This window comes from Oncorhynchus nerka, linkage group LG2 (assembly GCF_034236695.1).
Source record: "Oncorhynchus nerka isolate Pitt River linkage group LG2, Oner_Uvic_2.0, whole genome shotgun sequence".
Classification (NCBI taxonomy): Eukaryota; Metazoa; Chordata; class Actinopteri; order Salmoniformes; family Salmonidae; genus Oncorhynchus; species Oncorhynchus nerka.
The window spans coordinates 55,153,938-55,174,212 of NC_088397.1; the positions used below are offsets into that span (position 1 = coordinate 55,153,938).

General features: G+C 48.3%; 1 protein-coding gene across 1 annotated transcript in view; it reads left to right on the top strand.

The window, feature by feature from the left end:
• LOC115138201 (leucine-rich repeats and immunoglobulin-like domains protein 1) overlaps window positions 1–20,275 on the top strand; it is a 52,078-nt gene that overhangs the window by 23,668 nt on the left and 8,135 nt on the right. Inside the window, 11 exon segments of the mRNA XM_065000245.1 lie at window positions 1,395–1,532; window positions 1,679–1,822; window positions 3,672–3,815; window positions 4,095–4,238; window positions 5,654–5,797; window positions 7,703–7,783; window positions 11,157–11,228; window positions 11,698–11,769; window positions 11,901–12,064; window positions 12,474–12,812; window positions 17,129–17,401. Coding sequence (XP_064856317.1) covers window positions 1,395–1,532; window positions 1,679–1,822; window positions 3,672–3,815; window positions 4,095–4,238; window positions 5,654–5,797; window positions 7,703–7,783; window positions 11,157–11,228; window positions 11,698–11,769; window positions 11,901–12,064; window positions 12,474–12,812; window positions 17,129–17,401 — 1,715 coding nt within the window.

Below are 20,275 nucleotides of genomic sequence, written 5' to 3' on the forward strand. Positions count from 1 at the left end.
AGACCATGTATTTCTCAGGGTTGGGTTGGTGTCTGTTGCTCAGGGTTGGGTTGGTGTCTGTTGCTCAGGGTTGGGTTGGTGTCTGTTGCTCAGGGTTGGGTTGGTGTCTGTTGCTCAGGGTTGGATTGGTGTCTGTTGCTCAGGGTTGGGTTGGTGTCTGTTGGTTACCTTTACTTGAGCCCAAGCATCAGTATCAGTGAATGTTTACCTCTATGGCTCATCAAACTCAATAATAATTAGTTCTTAACTCTATTGCCTAGTTAAATAAAGGTTAAATACATTTTTAAGTGGCTAAAACTTCACTCAACTTGTCTTTTATCCAAGTGCTCTGAGAGAATAATTGGCTCATCAATCCAGAGTGTTCCATGACTTGGCTGTTGGTGTCAGTCCACAGGGGCCCTTGGGAGAGTTTAGAGAGGACCAGTGAGCAGGGATACTCTGTGTGCTCTGTTCCTGAGTGGGTTTGGAGAAGAGAGTTTGTGTGTGCTTTACTACTGCTTCTATAACAAACATCTGAAGTTGGTTGTTAAGACTAGAAGCTTTGTTGTTCTACTCCTGGTGTTCCTCTCCTCAGGTTCCGAACACATCTTATCCCCTGAAGATATACCCAACAAAAATATAAACGCAACATGTAAAATGTTGGTTTCGTGAGCTGAAATGACAGATCCCAGACATGTTCCATATGCACAAAAAGCGTATTTATTTAAAATGTTGTGCACAAATTTGTTTACATCCCTGTTAGTGAGCATTTCTCCTTTGCCAAGATAATCCCTCCACCTGACAGGTGTTGCATATCAAGAAACTTATTAAACAGCATGATCATTACACAGGTGCACCCTGTGTAGGGACAATAAAAGGCCACTCTAAATTTTGCAGTTTTGTCACACAACACAATGCCACAGATGTCTGAAGTTATGAGGGAACGTGCAATTGGCGTGCTGACTGCAGGAATGTCCAAACAACATTCAATTCTCTGGCAAAAGCTTAATTTCACTACCATATGCTGCCTCCAACGTTGTTTTAGAGAATTTGGCAGTACGTCCAACCAGCCTCACAACAGCAGACCGTGTGTAACCACGCCAGCCCAGGACCTCCACATCCAGCTTTTTCACCCACAGGATCTGTGTGGGGGGGGGGGGGGGTCGGGTCTAAGGAGTATTTTGGTTTGTAATAAAACCCATATGTGGGGGAAAACATTATGATTGGCTGGGCCTGGCTCCCCAGTGGCAATGCCCCTTCCCCGTCATGTCAAATGCATAGATTAGGGCCTCATTTATTTATTTCAATTGACTGATTTCCTTATGAACTGTAACTCCATAAAATCTTTGAAATTGTTGCGTTTATACATTTGTTCAGTATAGTTTTCTCCTAACAGTTTTGTTGTTTTCTTCCAGACACCACAATAAGATCCGCACCATCGATGGGAGGCGGATGAGAGACCTGATCTCCGTGGAGACCCTGGACCTGAGCAACAATGACATCACTGAAGTCAGAGTTCAAGGTTTCCCCGCAGGTCTCCAGATCAAAGACCTGTAAGATTATCCTCTTAGCTCTCATGTCAAACCTTCCCTCCACATGTCTCCTGTAGGAAATAAGAAATGCGGTGCCAAAGTTATCAGGATAGGTCTGATTCTTGTCCATTTGAGGATCCCTGACAATTTGCTATTTTGTCTTCCAGGTACCTGAGCAACAACAAGATACAGTTCCTGGAGGCCGGTGCTCTGGACCAGCTCTCCTCCACCCTGCAGGTTCTGAGACTGAGCCGGAACCGCATCTCTCAGGTCCCTGTCAAAGGCTTCCAGCTGCCCAAGCTCACCCAACTGTGAGTACTGTGCCATACCACCCCCACAGACACCTCTCGGCTCACTGAAAAACATGTTTGTAAACTCTCCCTATTCGCCTTCTAGCCTATCCTCAACCACCATGTGAGAAACAACCAAATAGACCCTGGGCCAGTTGTTAAAGAGAGAGTGTATAGTCCGCACACAGACATTGGAGGGAAAAGAACATTGGAAAGTTGGAAAAATCTATGGCGGCTAACTCGTTTGACACAGTCCCATTTGTTGAGGAGAGTGTGAACCTCTCCCCTCCAGTGTAGCAGCATTGGTAACATCAGACTGATACCATGATGGATTTTTTCCACTGTCCTGTGCCCATGGTAGTCTAGCTCTCTCCTCTCTCAGAGCCCTGCTCTCTGTCATTGTCTTCCCCTCCCCTGCAGCATGGGGCTAGGGCTGACCCATCCTGCAGCATGGGGCTAGGGATGACCCATCCTGCAGCATGGGGCTAGGGCTGACCCATCCTGCAGCATGGGACTAGGGCTGACCCATCCTGCAGCATGGGGCTAGGGCTGACCCATCCTGCAGCCTGGGGCTAGGGCTGACCCATCCTGCAGCCTGGGGCTAGGGCTGACCCATCCTGCAGCATGGGGCCTGCAGCATGGGGCTAGGCTGACCCATCCTGCAGCATGGGGCTAGGGCTGACCCATCCTGCAGCATGGGGCTAGGGATGACCCATCCTGCAGCATGGGGCTAGGGATGACCCATCCTGCAGCATGGGGCTAGGGATGACCCATCCTGCAGCATGGGGCTAGGGCTGACCCATCCTGCAGCATGGGGCTAGGGCTGACCCATCCTGCAGCATGGGGCTAGGGCTGACCCATCCTGCAGCATGGGGCTAGGGCTGACCCATCCTGCAGCATGGGGCTAGGGCTGACCCATCCTGCAGCATGGGGCTAGGGCTGACCCATCCTGCAGCATGGGGCTAGGGATGACCCATCCTGCAGCATGGGGCTAGGGATGACCCATCTTGCAGCATGGGGCTAGGGATGACCCATCCTGCAGCATGGGGCTAGGGATGACTCAGCACTCCCACTCTGGGGAGAAAAGACACATGTAACGGGAGTCTCCTCCATTGTAGACATGGCTCCCTTCTCTCCACAGCCCTCCCAGTTTTACCTGGGGGGTATTGTTCCAACAGGTGTTCCCGGTGACACTGTATCTGAGAATGCTTGTGGCAACATGGAGGACACACAAAGACGCTGTGTGGATGTTTATTGTTCAGCTGTGCTCCTGGGCTGTGATGTTAAAGCTCACACGCCAGGGGCACAGATCCACTGGTACAAAGCTATCGCAGAACTCTTTTGATACAGAAGGCAAAGGGCTTTTTATCTCGCAGGGTCATTTGTATTTTTCCCTTTGCGTGTCCCAGTGAGATTACTCTAAGTACATTGAGAGGTTAACTGTTTACAGTCCATTCTCAACAGAAGTAGACCTATTTTAGTTTGAGAAGTGAATGCAGATTCCCTGCCCTACAAGTCGGTGCTGTTTTGAGTATTTTTTTTTTGATGACTTCGGTGCTCCTATAGTTAACCCTAGCATGGTTAATGAAGGTTTGGGATCATTTGTCGGGGTGCCCAGGTCAGAACGTGACCCTAGTCTGTAAACCCTCACCTCAGCTGTCAGGGGTACACATCGCTGGCCACAGGTGGAATAGATACCACCCGTGGAATGACACTTATGTTTTTGTGGGGCCGAATGGTGTTAGTGTTACTTCAGGGTTTTGTGACCTACCTGCAGGTCCATATTTCTCTCTCTCTCTATCTCTCTCATTTCTCTGCTCATCATTGCATCTCTCTCTCTAACTCCTTGCTGTGTTGTCCCGTCCTCCAGTGAGCTGAACAGGAACCGCGTGAGGCAGGTGGAGGGCCTGACCTTCCAGGGCCTGGCCAGTCTGGAGGTCCTCAAGCTGCAGAGGAACAACATCAGCAAGCTCACAGACGGAGCCTTCTGGGGCCTGGCCAAGATGAAAGTGCTGTAAGTAACATACAAACATACGGCTCCTGACTCCCTGCCTAGCCTTGAGGACTAATTCAGATCAGTTGCACTCAAGAACTTGTAGGACCACTTTCTCCTACTCCACTCATAGGAGTTTCCACTCTTAACAATTGTTTCACAAGCAACTCTATGCTCTTCTTATGAGCTGAACTATAAAAATGTGATTGGACAACCTGTAATGTCCTTACTCTTGTTTGATATCAAACTACATTACCCCTAATGCCTAGTCTGAACCTGTGACCAACTCCTCCCCTGCAGTCACCTGGACTACAACAGCCTGAGGGAAGTGAACAGTGGCTCCCTGTACGGCCTGTCCTCTTTGCTGCAGCTCTTCCTCAGCAACAATTCCATCTCCCACATCAACCCAGATGGCTGGAGGTTCTGCCAAAGGCTACGGGAACTGTGAGTATTCTGAGTGGCATGTCAGAAACCTCCAAACCCAGGTTAACCAGAGCACTAAAAACCTCCCCACACCTAAAACCAAAGCAGCAAAAACCTCCCAACCCTTGTAACTATAGCAACCAGCCCTACCTCATCCCCAGCCACTGAGAAACAAACTACACTATTCATCCCCCGGCCTTCAGCTCCGGGACCACAAGGTCTCACCCACAGCCTCCAACCATCAACCTCCCGTCTCATCTCGTTGTTCCCCTACCACAACATATACCTGAATCTGTTCCCCGTCGCGCCCCTCCGTTTACCTTCACCAGAGCTACATGAGTCGCTTAGCGTTCAATACCACATGATAAGCCTGTTTATCCCATAATAAGCGGTAGGATTGACAGTACTTAAGCCCTCTCTGTGTTCCCATCTCTCAGTCAGGTTGGTGAAGAGCGCACAACCCTCTGTTGGTATGGATACAGGGTAATTGCAGGGGGATATCCCTGTCTAATGAAGGAGATATTATTACTACGGCAACCCTCTGTTGGTATGGATACAGGGTAATTGCAGGGGGATATCCCTCTCTAATGAAGGAGATATTATTACTACGGCAACCTGTGGTTGGTTGACATACTTTAACCACTGTACTACTGTAGAGCTCCGCTCTGATCAGGCGTCGCTAACTGTACCATAAGGCTGTCTGTCAGGCTCCTGTGTGTCTGCGCACTGTGTCACTGTGTGTGTGTGTGTGTGTGTGTGTGTGAGAGAGACAGATTGCTCTGTGTATCTGTGTTGCCGACTCACTGCACTCAGTGCGAGACCGGGGTTATATGATTTTATTAGCGGGGCCATGATGACTGTGATATCAGAAGGATACCGGAGGAGTGGCTCGGTGGCTCGGTTAGCCCTCTGGTGTAGCAGAGAAGCCGTCTTTATGACCTACAGGTTATTACATTCCGGATGAGACTGCAGCCTGCCTGACGGGGCATCACAGAGACTGACCACACATGACTGACCACCCTGGCCCCCCTCAGAGAGGCGAAGCCCAGCCACTCGCACAACAGACCATTTGAACACGCTCCCTGATAAACAAGACATATTTATCACCACTGACACGGCGTGTACCTACTTAGACAAGACCATAACTCTGGGAAAAGATGCCTTGAGAAGTGTCCATTTGTCCAACCGGAAATGTACATGCATTTTAAATGGTTTGTGTCCTGACTCCTTATCAAGCATGATAGGAAACTGCTGTGGATGAACAGATATTGCTGACGCCACAGTGGAAAAATACATCCAGAGGCACAAAGACATTGAATAAAGCTATATAAAGTAGAGAATAATGATGTCGGGTAGGTTAGGTTACCGTAGTGCTGTACCAACTTGTCCTTCTGGTCCAAGCCTTATACCGTATGTATCTCACTCTCCTCCTGCAGGAATCTGTCCTACAACAACTTGAGTCGTCTGGATGAGGGCAGCCTGGCGGTGCTGGGGGATCTCCACACCCTCCGTCTGGGGCACAACGCCATCAGCCACATCACCGAGGGGGCCTTCAGAGGCCTCAAGGCCCTGCGCCTCCTGTAAGTCCTCCTCCTGACTGCTCCCGGAGCACACACACCTATGGTTCCACACTGTAGACTTATCTTATGTGACTCATTTAAGAACAATACAATATTGGCATCTGCAAATGTATTCATGTGGATTCAATATTCAATATAGCTTCATTAAGCCCCTCAGGAGCCATTCAGAAAGTGAGGTTAGCTGCTGTTTGGTTTTTAGACCATTGCTTCAAAACAGATCTAGTTTGTGTCCATGTAATATTAATGTGTATCTGTTTACCAGGTGTGCATGCGTCACTATTGTCACCGTTTTAGTCTGTGAGAACTTTTATTTTGGTGCGTCTGTTTTCGTCTTCCCTCTTTGTTTGGCCGTTGGTTCCCATCGATATTGGATGCACATGTGTTCCCTGTCATTTGTCTCCCTGGAGATTCTTGCCTTTTTTTAAACGGAGCAGTGAAAAGCAGTATGGGAGAGTGACTTCTTTCCCCCCCACCCTCTATACAGACTTTGAACAGGCGGAAAGAGAGGCTTCCTGAAAGCGAAGGCCTTCTACTAACGTCTTTTTGGCCCGGGATCTTCCCAGAGAGTCAGAGAAAAGAGTCGGGCCTTTGCTTTCTCACAGTGGGGTGACATGCCAAGGCATATACAGGCCTTTCTCTACTGGTGCAGAGGGAGCATTGGGCTGGGGGGAGGGGGTTCAGCTGTGTGAGAGGCCCTCTGTTTGGCTCCCCTCTCTCAGACGCTGTTTCTTTCTTCCTTTCTTTCTTGGTCTCTTTCTTTCCTTTCTTACTTGGTTGCTTTGTTTCGCCTGTTCATACCCTTTCCACCCATCCTTTTCCCCCTTTTTTTGCAGTCTTCTTTTTACTTCCTATTCCCATTATGCTCACTCCATTTCTTCTTCACTCTCCTTCCCTCTCTTTCTGAGGCAGGTCTAATCTAATCAGTGAAGCGCTGGGTAGGCGGCGGGCCCTGGCTGTAAGGGAGCCGAGGCAGCTTTAATTGGGTAGCGCTGCTGGCCGTAGAGGCGTGGGGCTGGAGGTTCGCGGTGGGTGTGAATGCCCAGAAACGTCGAGCCTTTCAGCCGGGGGGTCAGTCCTCGGGGGCCCGCGGCCACTGCCTGCATTAAGAAGGCACCGGCCTTTCACGCTCAGCCAGCCAGAAAGAATAGGAAATTGGCAGCCGAGTCCGGCCATGGAGGAAAAGGAACCGAAGGGGATTAGGGAAGGGTGGAGAGGTTGGGGAGGGGCTGTGGGTGACCATCAGACTCACAGGATTCTCCGAGTTTGAAAGAAAGTCGGCACAGGGAACAAAGCATGCGATAGAGCGGCGACTCATGTCTTTGTTCGGCTGTTGTTTTTTAGTTTTAAATTATTATTCAAACGGGTCCTTAGGCCCAGATGACTTCAGCCGTTCGAGGTAGCGTGTCAGGAAAGCTAATTAATTGCATTCAACATGTGTTTGGAAACTTCCCGGTGGACTCGAAGTGAAAGCTGTTGTTTTATTGAGTCTCTTTCTGGCTCAGCGTGGGCATGACTAAGGTCTTTCTTCATACTCATTAGGCTCTGAGTCTGTGTTGGGACTGCCATACCTGCCACCACACTCAGGCGCTGACTGTCTGTATCCAAAGGCAATGTGTGCCCGCCAATCTCTCCATGCTGTCATGAATTATACATGATTCTGCCTGCGTTTTGTGCCTTCACCTCCCTCCTCACAAAGGAAAGAATGTGCTTGGCTGGCAGAGCAGAGCAGGAGAGAGGCTAGCTCTTTAGACCAGGTGCAGAGGGTTTGGGGGGGTTGGAGGGGTAACCCGTGACTTCCAGCCCCATCTCTGCCAAGGCTACACAGTGCTTCAGCTCTGGCAGGCTTGTTTTGCTCTCCTCCTCCTCCTCTATCTTCCTTATCCCTTATTTTTTCTCTCTCTACAGGGAGCTGGACCATAATGACATCTCAGGCACAATAGAGGACACCAATGGGGCCTTCTCTGGACTGGACAGCCTCAACAAGCTGTGAGTATCCCCCCTCCTTCTCTCATCTCCTCTTCCCCCTCTCCCCTCTGCCCAGAATCGGTCCCTTTGAGCAGGCTGACCTGCCACTGGTAGGGGATTGTATGCAGCTCTGTGGACAGCTCCTTCAGTCCAGAGTGAAGGGGTTTCTACTGCAATTCCATAGTTCCCTTCTGAGGCCTGTCCACTGCCTATAGTCTATATCGAGTTCTCCCAGACCTGGCTTCAGACAGGACCAGCTCCATTCTATCGCTACCCTCCGGGCCCCACACGTCATTTGGAAGTATAACACTGAGAGATGACTTTAAGAGCTGCTCTGAGTTTTATTAGGCTTTTTCATGAAGCTTGCAGATTGACATTCTATCGGCAATTGGCTTGAAACTTGAAACAAGCCTGAATCTGGTTTTCATCTCGGTTTACCAAACTCTAAACTGCTATTGTGTCCAACTTCAGAGGTTGTCTGTTGGTGGGAGTTGAACTGCCTTCACTTGTTGGTTAAACTATGTCAATTTGTTGGGATCTCTCGTGTAACCTTTTAATCACAGCATCTAGACTCAATGTCAAATGTTAGTTAAAGGATGAAGAAACTCAACCACCATAAACAGAGTCCTAACATACTGGGGCCTAAACAATCCTATGTAAAAGCTGGTGTCCAACCAAGGCTGTTCCCTGTGTGAGTGCTAGCCTATTGAAAGGGCTTTTCTATTGGCCTGCTGGGGACGATCCTCAGCAGGTCTTTCCGTCTCTAGCCCTGCTCCTCTCTCTCTGCTCCACGGCCCTGCCGGCCTGTTGTTAGGGACTGAGAGAGGGTGAAATTGGGGGGCGGGCGCGGTCATCAACATCAAACACCACATTGGCCCGTCTCCCCGCCCCTTTTGTCCAGTGGTGTAGTGGAGCGGCCCTCTGCAGCCCAACGCTGGCACAATCCCTCCATCCCACCGGAAAACAACACTCACCAACCCTGGGAAAAAACACAGAGAAAGAGAGAGGGGGGAGGGACATCCGTGTCCTCCACACGCAATATGTCCCTCCCAAATCGGATTGTGAGTATCCCCACATGGGAGAACTTGTGCTCTTAGATTGTTCTAGGTTAACTTGTGCTCTCACAACAACCACTATTTTCCCATTTTTGTTTTAGGAGGTAAAATATATGAATGTATTGAATGTAGATATGTTGGGGTGATATCATTCTAGTATTGTTTTTCTTTCCAGAATGTGATTACTTGAATAGAATGTGATTGGAAGGAAAGGCCATGTAAATGGCTAGATGTGCAGAATGATGTTGGAAATAAGAGAAGATAAGTTTGATGGAAATGCAGTGACTTCCAGTGAGGTGTTGTTCTACTCTGTACTGAGGTCTGTTCAGCCCATCTCCCTGTGTAGGGTCTAGAACCACGGGGCTCTGGCTGATGTGGAGGTCAGTAGAGGCCTGTTCAGCCCATCTCCCTGTGTAGGGTCTAGAACCACGGGGCTCTGGCTGATGTGGAGGTCAGTAGAGGCCTGTTCAGCCCATCTCCCTGTGTAGGGTCTAGAACCACGGGGCTCTGGCTGATGTGGAGGTCAGTAGAGGTCTGTTCAGCCCATTTCCCTGTGTAGGGTCTAGAACCACGGGGCTCTGGCTGATGTGGAGGTCAGTAGAGGCCTGTTCAGCCCATCTCCCTGTGTAGGGTCTAGAACCACGGGGCTCTGGCTGATGTGGAGGTCAGTAGAGGCCTGTTCAGCCCATCTCCCTGTGTAGGGTCTAGAACCACGGGGCTCTGGCTGATGTGGAGGTCAGTAGAGGTCTGTTCAGCCCATCTCCCTGTGTAGGGTCTAGAACCACGGGGCTCTGGCTGATGTGGAGGTCAGTAGAGGCCTGTTCAGCCCATCTCCCTGTGTAGGGTCTAGAACCACGGGGCTCTGGCTGATGTGGAGGTCAGTAGAGGTCTGTTCAGCCCATTTCCCTGTGTAGGGTCTAGAACCACGGGGCTCTGGCTGATGTGGAGGTCAGAGGCCTGTTCAGCCCATCTCCCTGTGTAGGGTCTAGAACCACGGGGCTCTGGCTGATGTGGAGGTCAGTAGAGGCCTGTTCAGCCCATTTCCCTGTGTAGGGTCTAGAACCACGGGGCTCTGGCTGATGTGGAGGTCAGTAGAGGCCTGTTCAGCCCATCTCCCTGTGTAGGGTCTAGAACCACGGGGCTCTGGCTGATGTGGAGGTCAGTAGAGGCCTGTTCAGCCCATCTCCCTGTGTAGGGTCTAGAACCACGGGGCTCTGGCTGATGTGGAGGTCAGTAGAGGCCTGTTCAGCCCATCTCCCTGTGTAGGGTCTAGAACCACGGGGCTCTGGCTGATGTGGAGGTCAGTAGAGGCCTGTTCAGCCCATTTCCCTGTGTAGGGTCTAGAACCACGGGGCTCTGGCTGATGTGGAGGTCAGTAGAGGCCTGTTCAGACCATTTCCCTGTGTAGGGTCCAGAACCACGGGGCTCTGGCTGATGTGGCGGTCAGTAGAGGGCTGAGCAGAGGTGTGACATCTCTGTCAGGAGTTGACAGGTCCTGTCCATGACCAGTCATCTGCCTGGAGGCCCCCCAAGACCCTGGGTTCCTGGCTGTCCTAAAGAACACCTGATTGATTACCAACAGGAATCTGAGAATGTTCAGCTTGGACAATTTTGGATAGAATTTAAGAAGACGCATCTGAGTCTTAGCTCATCTACCAAACAGATGCACTCCCAATGGTTTTTGAAACATGATTTGTATTTACATTGCACAGTGTAGATTGTCGGTGGGTCCATATAGAGGGGGAGAGTAGAGGAGGCGTGACTGGATTGAAGTGTTCTGATGCAGGGGTCTGAACTCCGAACCAGCCTCTTGTGTCCACCCGCTTCTCCTGGGAAGGAAGGTGGAGAGAGGAGAGGAAGGCTGGAGGGGACGGAAGCGCAGGAGAGGGAGGGTAGAGGGGTGTCTTTTGAAGAGCGGCCCAGATTAGACCCCCAGAAGGGGGCATGCTGCGTGTTCCTTGCTTGAACCGGGCCTTGACAAGGCTGCTTTTATTATTCTACAAGCTGTGTTGTCCCTCAGTGAGACAACCTGCTTTTCATGTGCCCCCCTGTCATCGCTATTAAATTCAAATAAAGATAAAAGTGGTCTTTGAAAAGCAGAGCAGGTCCGAGTCCCTCACCCTCCTAATCTCCACACAGTTCGGATTTCCAATACCTCAATCCTCTGCTCTTATCAGATTCAGCCCCACTAATTGTGCCTTTCTCTCCCTCTTCTCCTTCCCCTCCCCTTACCCCATTCATCCTCTCTCTTTCTCTCTCTGTGCCTGTTTTTTCTCCCCCCTCCCTCTCCCCTGTGTTCTCTCCCGTTTATCGGCGCCCTTCATGTTTGGAAATTGCAGAACTCTGTTTGGAAACAAGATCAAGTCAGTGGCCAAGAAAGCCTTCTCAGGACTGGAGGCCCTGGAGCACCTGTGAGTATCCCACAATGCACTGCGCGACCCCGAGATCGGCTGCCAAAAGTAGCTGCCTGAGAGTGCTGCTAGCAATTTAATAGCATCTTTGGAAAAGGAGAAGACGGGCAGTTTGTGGGGCCAGCTGCTTCCCTCTCGTTACAGAGGCAGCTTCAACTTTGGCCTTTTTTCCTGGTGCAGGGGAACAAAGTTATTGAGCATATGGTCAGTTTCGTAGAATAAATGGAATTTATATAAGTCCCTTCACAGGCTCTGGCCGTTACTTTAAACAGGCTCTGGCCATTAGGAAAAAAGTGATTGAAAAGCTGAGTATCCTTGGTCTGTGATGCCTGAATCTTTGCACCTTGTTTAAAATAAGCCCTTATAAATGAAGGCACATCGATCCCTGGCTGGCCGTGACACAGCTGTGTGTGTACCAATGTCCCCTTTCTGTCAGTGCTGACGGGCAGCCCTCTGTTTGTCACCACAGGAACCTGGGAGAGAACGCCATACGCTCCATCCAGCCAGAGGCCTTCAGCAAGATGAGGAGCCTCAGGAACCTGTGAGTCCGCAATGATGAATACACCTTACAGTTGTAGTCATGGAATAAGTGAATTATGTACAGATCAAAGCTAGTCTATAAAAGAGAGTGAATAGAAGTCGTTAGCCCTAACAGTGTCCCTCCTCTCCCAGGCTCATCCAGAGTGACAGTTTCCTGTGTGACTGTCAGCTCAACTGGTTCCCTGAGTGGCTGATGACCCGGGGGCTACAGACTGGCGTAGAGGCTACCTGTGTCCACCCCGAAATCCTGAAGGGTACTAGTGTCTTCCAGGCTCCACCAGAGAGATTTGTCTGTGGTGAGTAGTGGGGGGAGGGTGGGGGGTGTACAGTTGCTTTCTGTCTGACACAGTGCGGGCAGCAGCTAAGACCAGATTGTGTTTTAGATTCCAGCTCAGGGTGTTTACAGTATATGTGTGTATTTGTTTATGTTTGTGTGATTTTCCTTAAATGTCTTGATGTAGTGTGTCTTTGTTTGAGCTGCGATGTGCTAATCCTTGTTTGTCTTTATATTTGTGTGTTTGTGTTTAAACTAGACTTTTGTGTATATATCTTCTGTCACTGAGATAAGCATTATTCTTTGTAACCAAATGTTTTATCTCATTTTCTTGTCTTCCCTCCGTCTCTCCACTCCCTCCGTCTCTCCACTCCCTCCGTCTCTCCACTCCCTCCGTCTCTCCACTCCCTCCGTCTCTCTCTCTCCTGTAGATGACCTGCCTAAGCCCCAGATCACGTTGCAGCCAGAGACCACAGTGACGGTTCTGGGTAGTGACGTGCGCCTCACGTGCACGGCAGCCAGCAGCAGCAGCTCACCTATGACCTTCGCCTGGCGCAAAGACCAGGAGCTGCTCCGTCATGCTGAGGTGGAGAACTTTGCCCACCTGCGCGCTAACCACGGGGCGGTGCACGAGGCCGGGGGGGTGATGGAGTACACCACCATTTTGCACCTGCGTCATGTGACCTTCGCCCACGAGGGCCGATACCAGTGCATCATCACCAACCACTTTGGCTCCTCCTACTCCACCAAGGCCCGCCTTACTGTCAACGGTACGCTACCAGGCGCTGAAGGGTTAACGGTCTCCCAGTATGACTGGTTTATTTTTAAAAAATCTAGTTTTATTTGTCACATACGCCAGATACAACAGGTACCGTACCGTGAAATGCTTACTTACGAGTCCTAAACCAACGATGCCGTTTTAAGAAAACAGAGTTAAGAACATTTTTACCAAATAAAGTTTTTTTTTAAAAGTAACACTATACAAAAACAATAATGAGGCTATATGCAGGGGGTACCGATGCTGAGTCAATGTGGAGGCTGTATGCAGGGAGTACCGATACTGAGTCAATGTGGAGGCTGTATGCAGGGAGTACCGATACTGAGTCAATGTGGAGGCTGTATGCAGGGAGTACCGATACTGAGTCAATGTGGAGGCTGTATGCAGGGAGTACCGATACTGAGTCAATGTGGAGGCTGTATGCGGGGAGTACCGATACTGAGTCAATGTGGAAGGCTGTATGCGGGGAGTACCGATACTGAGTCAATGTGGAGGCTGTATGCGGGGAGTACCGATACTGAGTCAATGTGGAGGCTGTATGCGGGGAGTACCGATACTGAGTCAATGTGGAGGCTGTATGCGGGGAGTACCGATACTGAGTCAATGTGGAGGCTGTATGCGGGGAGTACCGATACTGAGTCAATGTGGAGGCTGTATCCGGGGAGTACCGATACTGAGTCAATGTGGAGGCTGTATGCGGGGAGTACCGGTACTGAGTCAATGTGGAGGCTGTCATGCGGGGCTGTACCGGTACTGAGTCAATGTGGAGGCTGTATGCGGGGGGTACTGAGTCAATGTGGAGGCTATATGCAGGGGTACTGAGTCAATGTGGAGGCTATATGCGGGGGGTACCGGTACTGAGTCAATGTGGAGGGGGTACTACTGAGTCAATGTGGAGGCTATATGCGGGGGGTACCGGTACTGATTCAATGTGGAGGCTATATGCGGGGGGTACCGGTACTGAGTCAATGTGGAGGCTATATGCAGGGGGTACCGGTACTGAGTCAATGTGGAGGCTATATGCAGGGGGTACCGGTACTGAGTCAATGTGGAGGCTATATGCAGGGGGTACTGATACTGAGTTAATGTGCGGGCGTACAGGTTAATTGAGTTAATTTGTACATGTACAGTAGGTAGGGATAAAGTTACTATGCATAGATAATAAACCGTGAGTGGCAGCAGTGTAAAATCAAAGATTGCATTTGTGAATGTGTGGGTGTTTGTTTTAAGGCTGACCCCATTTAGTTGACTGGTCGATTGTTTGGTCGGTAGGCTATTGGTCGACTAAGATTTATTTAGATGAGCAGCCGCATGGTGCACAAGACACCTGTCTAATTCGCGCCTGTCTCTGTGGACTAATCCATTGCGGAGGCTACGGGATGTCACAGTCCGTCACTCTAAGACAGGGGTGGGAAACTCCAGTCCTCGAGGGCCTGATTGGTGTCACATTTTTCTCCATCCCTATCAAACACAGCTGATTAATCAACTGGGGCAAAACTGTGACCCCAATCAGGCCCTCGAGGACTGGAATTGCACACTCCTGCTCTAAGACGTGATGTTGGAGTTGTATATGGTTATATTATGTAAAAATAATGGTGCAACACTAATAAATCTAATATCACTCTATAACAAATGCACTTTCTCCCACATTGGATACGGCCGCTGTCCGCGGTTCTGAAACATATTCATCAGTCCGCCATAGAATTGTCGCCTTTCCCTGTATTACTATGTGCATAATAGCAACGTTAACCATCATATTGGACTGAGAACAATGTGGCGGAGGCAGCAGAGAAGAGGAAACAGCCCTTGCCTTAACCTAATTGTCTAAGAAAATTGAGGAGAGAGGAAACCCCAATTTAATTAGGTCCATAATCAATCGCCTGACTGTTAAATATGCCTGGCATTATACATCCTCCCATACACAGTGTATTCAGAAGGTATTCGGACCACTTTACTTTTCCGTTACAGCCTTAATCTAAAATTTCTTAAAATAATAATACTTTTTCTTCATCAATCCACACAAAATACCCCATAATGAAAATGCAAAAACAGGTTTTTTGAATTTTTTGCAAATGTATTCAAAATAAAAAACTGTCACATTTAGTATTCAGACTTTACTCTGTACTTTCTTGAAGCACCTTTGGCAGCGATTACAGCCTCAAGTCTTCCTGGATATGACGCTACAAACTTGGCACACCTGTATTTGGGGAGTTTCTTCTTCTCTGCAGATCCTCTCAAGCTCTGTCAGGTTGGATGGGAAGCGTCACTGCACAGCTATTTTCAGGTCTCTCCAGAGATATTTGATCAACTTCAAGTCCGGGCTCTGGCTGGGCCACTCAAGGATATCCAGAGACTTGTCCCGAAGCCACTCCTGCGTTGTTTTGGCCATGTGCTTAGGGTCGTTGTCCTGTTGAACCTTCGCCCAAGTCTGAGATCTGAGCGCTCTGGAGCATCAAGGATCTTTCTGTACTTTGCTCCTTTCATCTTTCCCTCAATCCTGACTAGTCTTCCAGTCCCTGCCACTGAAAAACATCCCCACAGCATGAGGCTCCCACCACATTGCTTCATCGTAGGAATGGTGCCAGGTTTCCTCCAGACGTGACGCTTGGCATTCAGGCTAAAGATTACAATCTTGGTTTCATCAGACCATAGAATATTTTTTCTCATGGTCAGAGTCTTTAGGTGCCTTTTGGCAACTCCAAGCGGGCTGTCATTTGCCTTTTACTGAGGAGTGGCTTCTGTCTGGCCACTCTACCATAAAGGCCTGATTGGTGGAGTGCTGCAGAGATAGTTGTCCTTCTGCAAGGTTCTCCAATCTCCACAGAGGAATTCTTTCAGAGTGACCATCGGGTTTTTGGTCACCTCCCTGACCAAGGTCCTTCTCCCCCGATTGCTCAGTTTGGCCAGGCAGCCAGCTCTAGGAAGAGTCTTGGAGCTCTACGGAAAATTGGAAAATTGGCTTGGTTTTTGCTCTGACATGCACTGTCAACTGTGGGAACTTATAGACAGGTGTGTGCCTTTCCAAATCATGTCCAATCAATTGACTTTTCCACAAGTGGATTCTAGTCAAGTTGTAGACACATCTCAAGGATTATAAATGGAAATAGGATGCATCGAGCTCAGTTTTAGTATTAATGCAAATGATCTGAATGCTTAAGTAAATAATGTATTACTGTTTTTCTTTTTGATAAATTTGCAAAATATTCTAAACCTGTTTTTGCCTCGTCATTACGGGGTACTGTGTGTAGATTGATGAGAAACATTTAATACATTTTAGAATAAGTCTGTAACGTAACAAAATGTGGAACAAGTCAAGGGGTCTGAATACTTTCTGAATGCCCTGTATATGGAAAAATAAGTTTAAACATTTTGACCAATCGTTTTGTCGAAAGAACAGCGACTCTCTGGCGACCAAGTTTTTCTTTTTCTTGTTTTCTGGGACAGCCCTGGTTTGTTTGTTTGTGTGTTTGGATAATTTCCCCTCTGTAATGTGCTGATTTTGTAGATATTTTGCACAATTAAACTCCATAACAGGGCAGAATGAGATTAGTGGTAATTCTTAGCTTGAACAAAGTCTCACTCTCTCTGTCCTGCATCTCTCTGTGTGAGTTTCTCAGGGTGGAATTTCTAACAAATTGATTTAGGCTTGTTGTGGTGCTGACAGTGCCCATATATTACAAGCCCTGTCAGTTAGGATAACCGATGCTGACTGATTGTTTGCTGGCAGTCTGGAGTTTGGTTTCCTGGCTGACCTGCCCACCCAAATGAAACCCTCTCCCAAGCCATCTCCCCAACCCAATTGAACTTCTATGCAATGATAGCAGAGCTGCCTCTCTCTATACGCAGACTACTGTGCGTAGGGCCCTGAGGCCGCTAGGGCGCCCTGACCGCCAAACATACAAATAAAATGCTCTCAGTTTACTGTTGAGAAGTAGACACAAGGTGCCATTTCAAAATGTAGTATTGCAGTTTTCCACTTGTTATTCACTCAATTAGCGCATGTCAGCTAATATGTCAGCTAATATTTGTTGGGATTGCTAAGTAAGGTAGTCCAGCTATCTAAACCTTGTAGTAGACCTAATCATCACTTAACTGGGCACACATTCAGTGCTCATTAATTTTGTTAGTCAATCTCACAGATGCCATGTTCATATGATATAAGTCATTACAAAATGTGTAGAATTGCAGGAAATGTCCTTTTGTTTTTTAAACTGCCATACTTTCTCTACACTCCATTGCAAAATGGGAGGGACTGTTATGTAGCTGTTGTGTTAACCTCCGATTTCTCTCATCTCCATTCCCACACAGTCATGCCTACGTTTGTGAAGACCCCTCGAGACAACACCATCCGTACGGGCACCACTGCCAAGCTGGAGTGTGCGGCCGAGGGCCACCCCACCCCTGAGATCGCCTGGCAAAAGGACGGAGGCACGGACTTCCCGGCGGCACGCGAGCGGCGGATGCACGTGATGCCTGACGATGACGTGTTCTTCATCACGGACGTCAAGCTGGAGGACATGGGCGTGTACAGCTGCACCGCCAAGAACACAGCGGGCACCGTGTCTGCCAACGCCTCTCATCGTGCTGGGTAGGACTTGACTGCTGGCCATGCCCTACACCTACTGACAAAATTGCCCCACACCCCTTTACAATGTTTGAGGATTCATGGTTCAGGTGACCATAATATAGATACTACTTCCGACTAAAAATGAACACTTGTAAACTGGTCTAAAGCCAGTTGTGAACTGGTCAGCCTTGGTCAAAGAATGAATGGCTTCTGGCAGCTGTGGCCTTACTCTGAGTCAGAGGTCAGGGTAGGGGTCAGATGGGGGAGGGTGGGATAGGGGGACTTCACAGAGGAGTGTTTGTTACCCTTCTCTCAGGGTGGAGGCCTCAGTTCTCCTGGAGGGGCTTCTATTGGAAGTGTGAGGACTGGGGCTAGTTGAGATCACATTGTCAAGTACTGTGGATGTGTAAAGGGCTTGGTCTACACCACTGTATGTCGTACTGTCGTAGTGCAGAACACCTCACAGGATATGAGCGAGCAATAGCCCGCAGGAGTTGCTTTGTAGTGTTTAGTCATGTATGAGGAAAGCTCAGAGCTGAGGCCTTGTCTGAAGAGGTGGGGAGGGGACAGAGGGGGAAGGAGGGTGGGAGAGGAGGAAGTGAGATCTCTTAATCATTTTGTTTCCTGCTAAGAGGGAAAGTGTTCTGTCTAAGAGTAGGGGCGTCAAACGTTCAGCCTGCTGCACAGACCTATGGACGCTGTAGAGAGCCTGGTTCAATTGTGCTTAGGAGCCTTTTTTTAAATCTCTAAATGGTTAAACTAGTGAGGAATCTTATTTTTATTTACTATCATCCTAAATTAAGATATATACTGATCAAAAATCTACGTACGGTTACTCTGTGGGCGACGTCGTCGATGCACTTATTGATGACTGAGGTGGTATACTCCTCAATGCCATTGGATGAATCCCGGAACATATTCCAGTCTGTGCTAGCAAAACAGTCCTGTAGCGTAGCATCCGCGACATCTGACCACTTCCGTATTGGACGAGTCACTGGTAGTTCATGCTTTAGTTTTTGATTGTAAGCAGGAATCAGGAGGATAGAGTTATGGTCAGATTTGTTTGTCTGCGTTTTGAATGAAGCTCATCCAGTTTATTCTCCAGTTATTGCACGTTGGCCAATAGGAAGGATGGTAGAGCCGCATTAACCACTCGCTGACAAATTCTCACTTGGCACCCCGATCTCCGTCCCCTGTACCTGCGTCTTTTTTTCACGCGAATGACGGGGATTTGGACCTGGTCCCGGTACAAACAGTATATGGTTCGCGTCGGACTCATTAAATAAAAAATCTTTGTCCAGTTCGAGGTAATTGCTGTTCTGATATCCAGAGGCTATTTTCGGTCATAAGAGACAGTAGCGGCAACATTATGTGCAAAGTAAGTTACAAACAAAGCAAAGAAACACACAAAATAGCACAGTTGGTTCGGAGCCCGTAAAACGGGAGCCATCCCCTCCGACACCATGGGTGGGGAGGGCATAGGCCCACTTACTTGGGAGCCAGGCCCACCCACTGGGGAGCCAGGCCCAGCCAATCAGAATTAGTTTATTACAGACAGAAATACTCCTGAGTTTCATCAGCTGTGTGGGTGGCTGGTCTTGAAACATCCCGAAGGTGAAGAAGCCGGATGTGGAGGTCCTGGGCTGGCGTGGTTACACGTGGTCTGCGGCTGTAAGGCCGGTTGGACGTACTGCCAAATTCTCTAAAACGACGTTGGAGGCAGCTTATGGTAGAGTGAACATTCAATTCTCTGGCAACCACTCTGTTGGACATTCTTGCAGTCAGCATGCCAATTGCACACTCCTTAAAAACCTGATACATCCGTGGCATTGTGTTGTGTGAAAACACTGTACATTTTGAAGTGGCCTTTTATTGTCCCCAGCACAAGGTGCACCTGTGTAATGATTATTCTGTTTAATCAGCTTCTTGATATGCCATACCTGTCAAGCGGATGGATTATATTGTCATAAGAGAAATGTTCACTAACAGGGATGTAAACAAATTTGTGCACAAATTGAGACGCTGTTTGTGCATGTGTAACATTTCTGGAATCATTTATTTCAGCTCATGAAACATGGGACCAACAGTACTGTTGGTGTGTGTGTGTGTGTGTGTGCAGTTGAAGTCGGTAGTTTACATACACTTAGGTTGGAGTCATTGAAACTCGTTTTTCAACCAGTTTTGGCAAGTCGGTTAGGACATCTACTTTGTGCATGAAGTCATTTTCCAACAATTGTTTAGACAGATTATTTCACTGTATCACAATTCCAGTGGGTCAGAAGTTTACATACACTAAATTGACTGTTCCTTTTAAACAGCTTGGAAAATTCCAGAAAATGATTTAGAAGCTTCTGATAGGCTAATTGACATAATGTAGCTAACTGTTTTCAACCAAATGTCCCCTAAGCAGTGATTTACACATTATTCCCAGGTTCCGTGTGGTTTTTGAGTTGTTAGTTTTAACAGGACATTTAACCTCGCGCAATTGATTCCAACGTGATAATTGATAGGTGATTGACAAAAGTTTTGCGTTTGTCTTTCAATTTTGGACACGCCTCCACAAAACGCTCGTCAGAATTATGTACACCATATGCTCACTGTCATTGACAGCCCGAACTGCTTGTTTTGCGTCATTAGCATTTGTGAGAATTAACGCAGCGGTTAGAATAATTAATGTAGCATTTAGGAGAATTAACGCAGCGGTTAGAATAATTAATGTAGCATTTGTGAGAATTAACGCAGCGGTTAGAATAATTAATGTAGCATTTAGGAGAATTAACGCAGCGGTTAGAATAATTAATGTAGCATTTAGGAGAATTAACGCAGCTGTTAGAATAATTAATGTAGCATTTAGGAGAATTAACGTAGCGGTTAGAATAATTAATGTA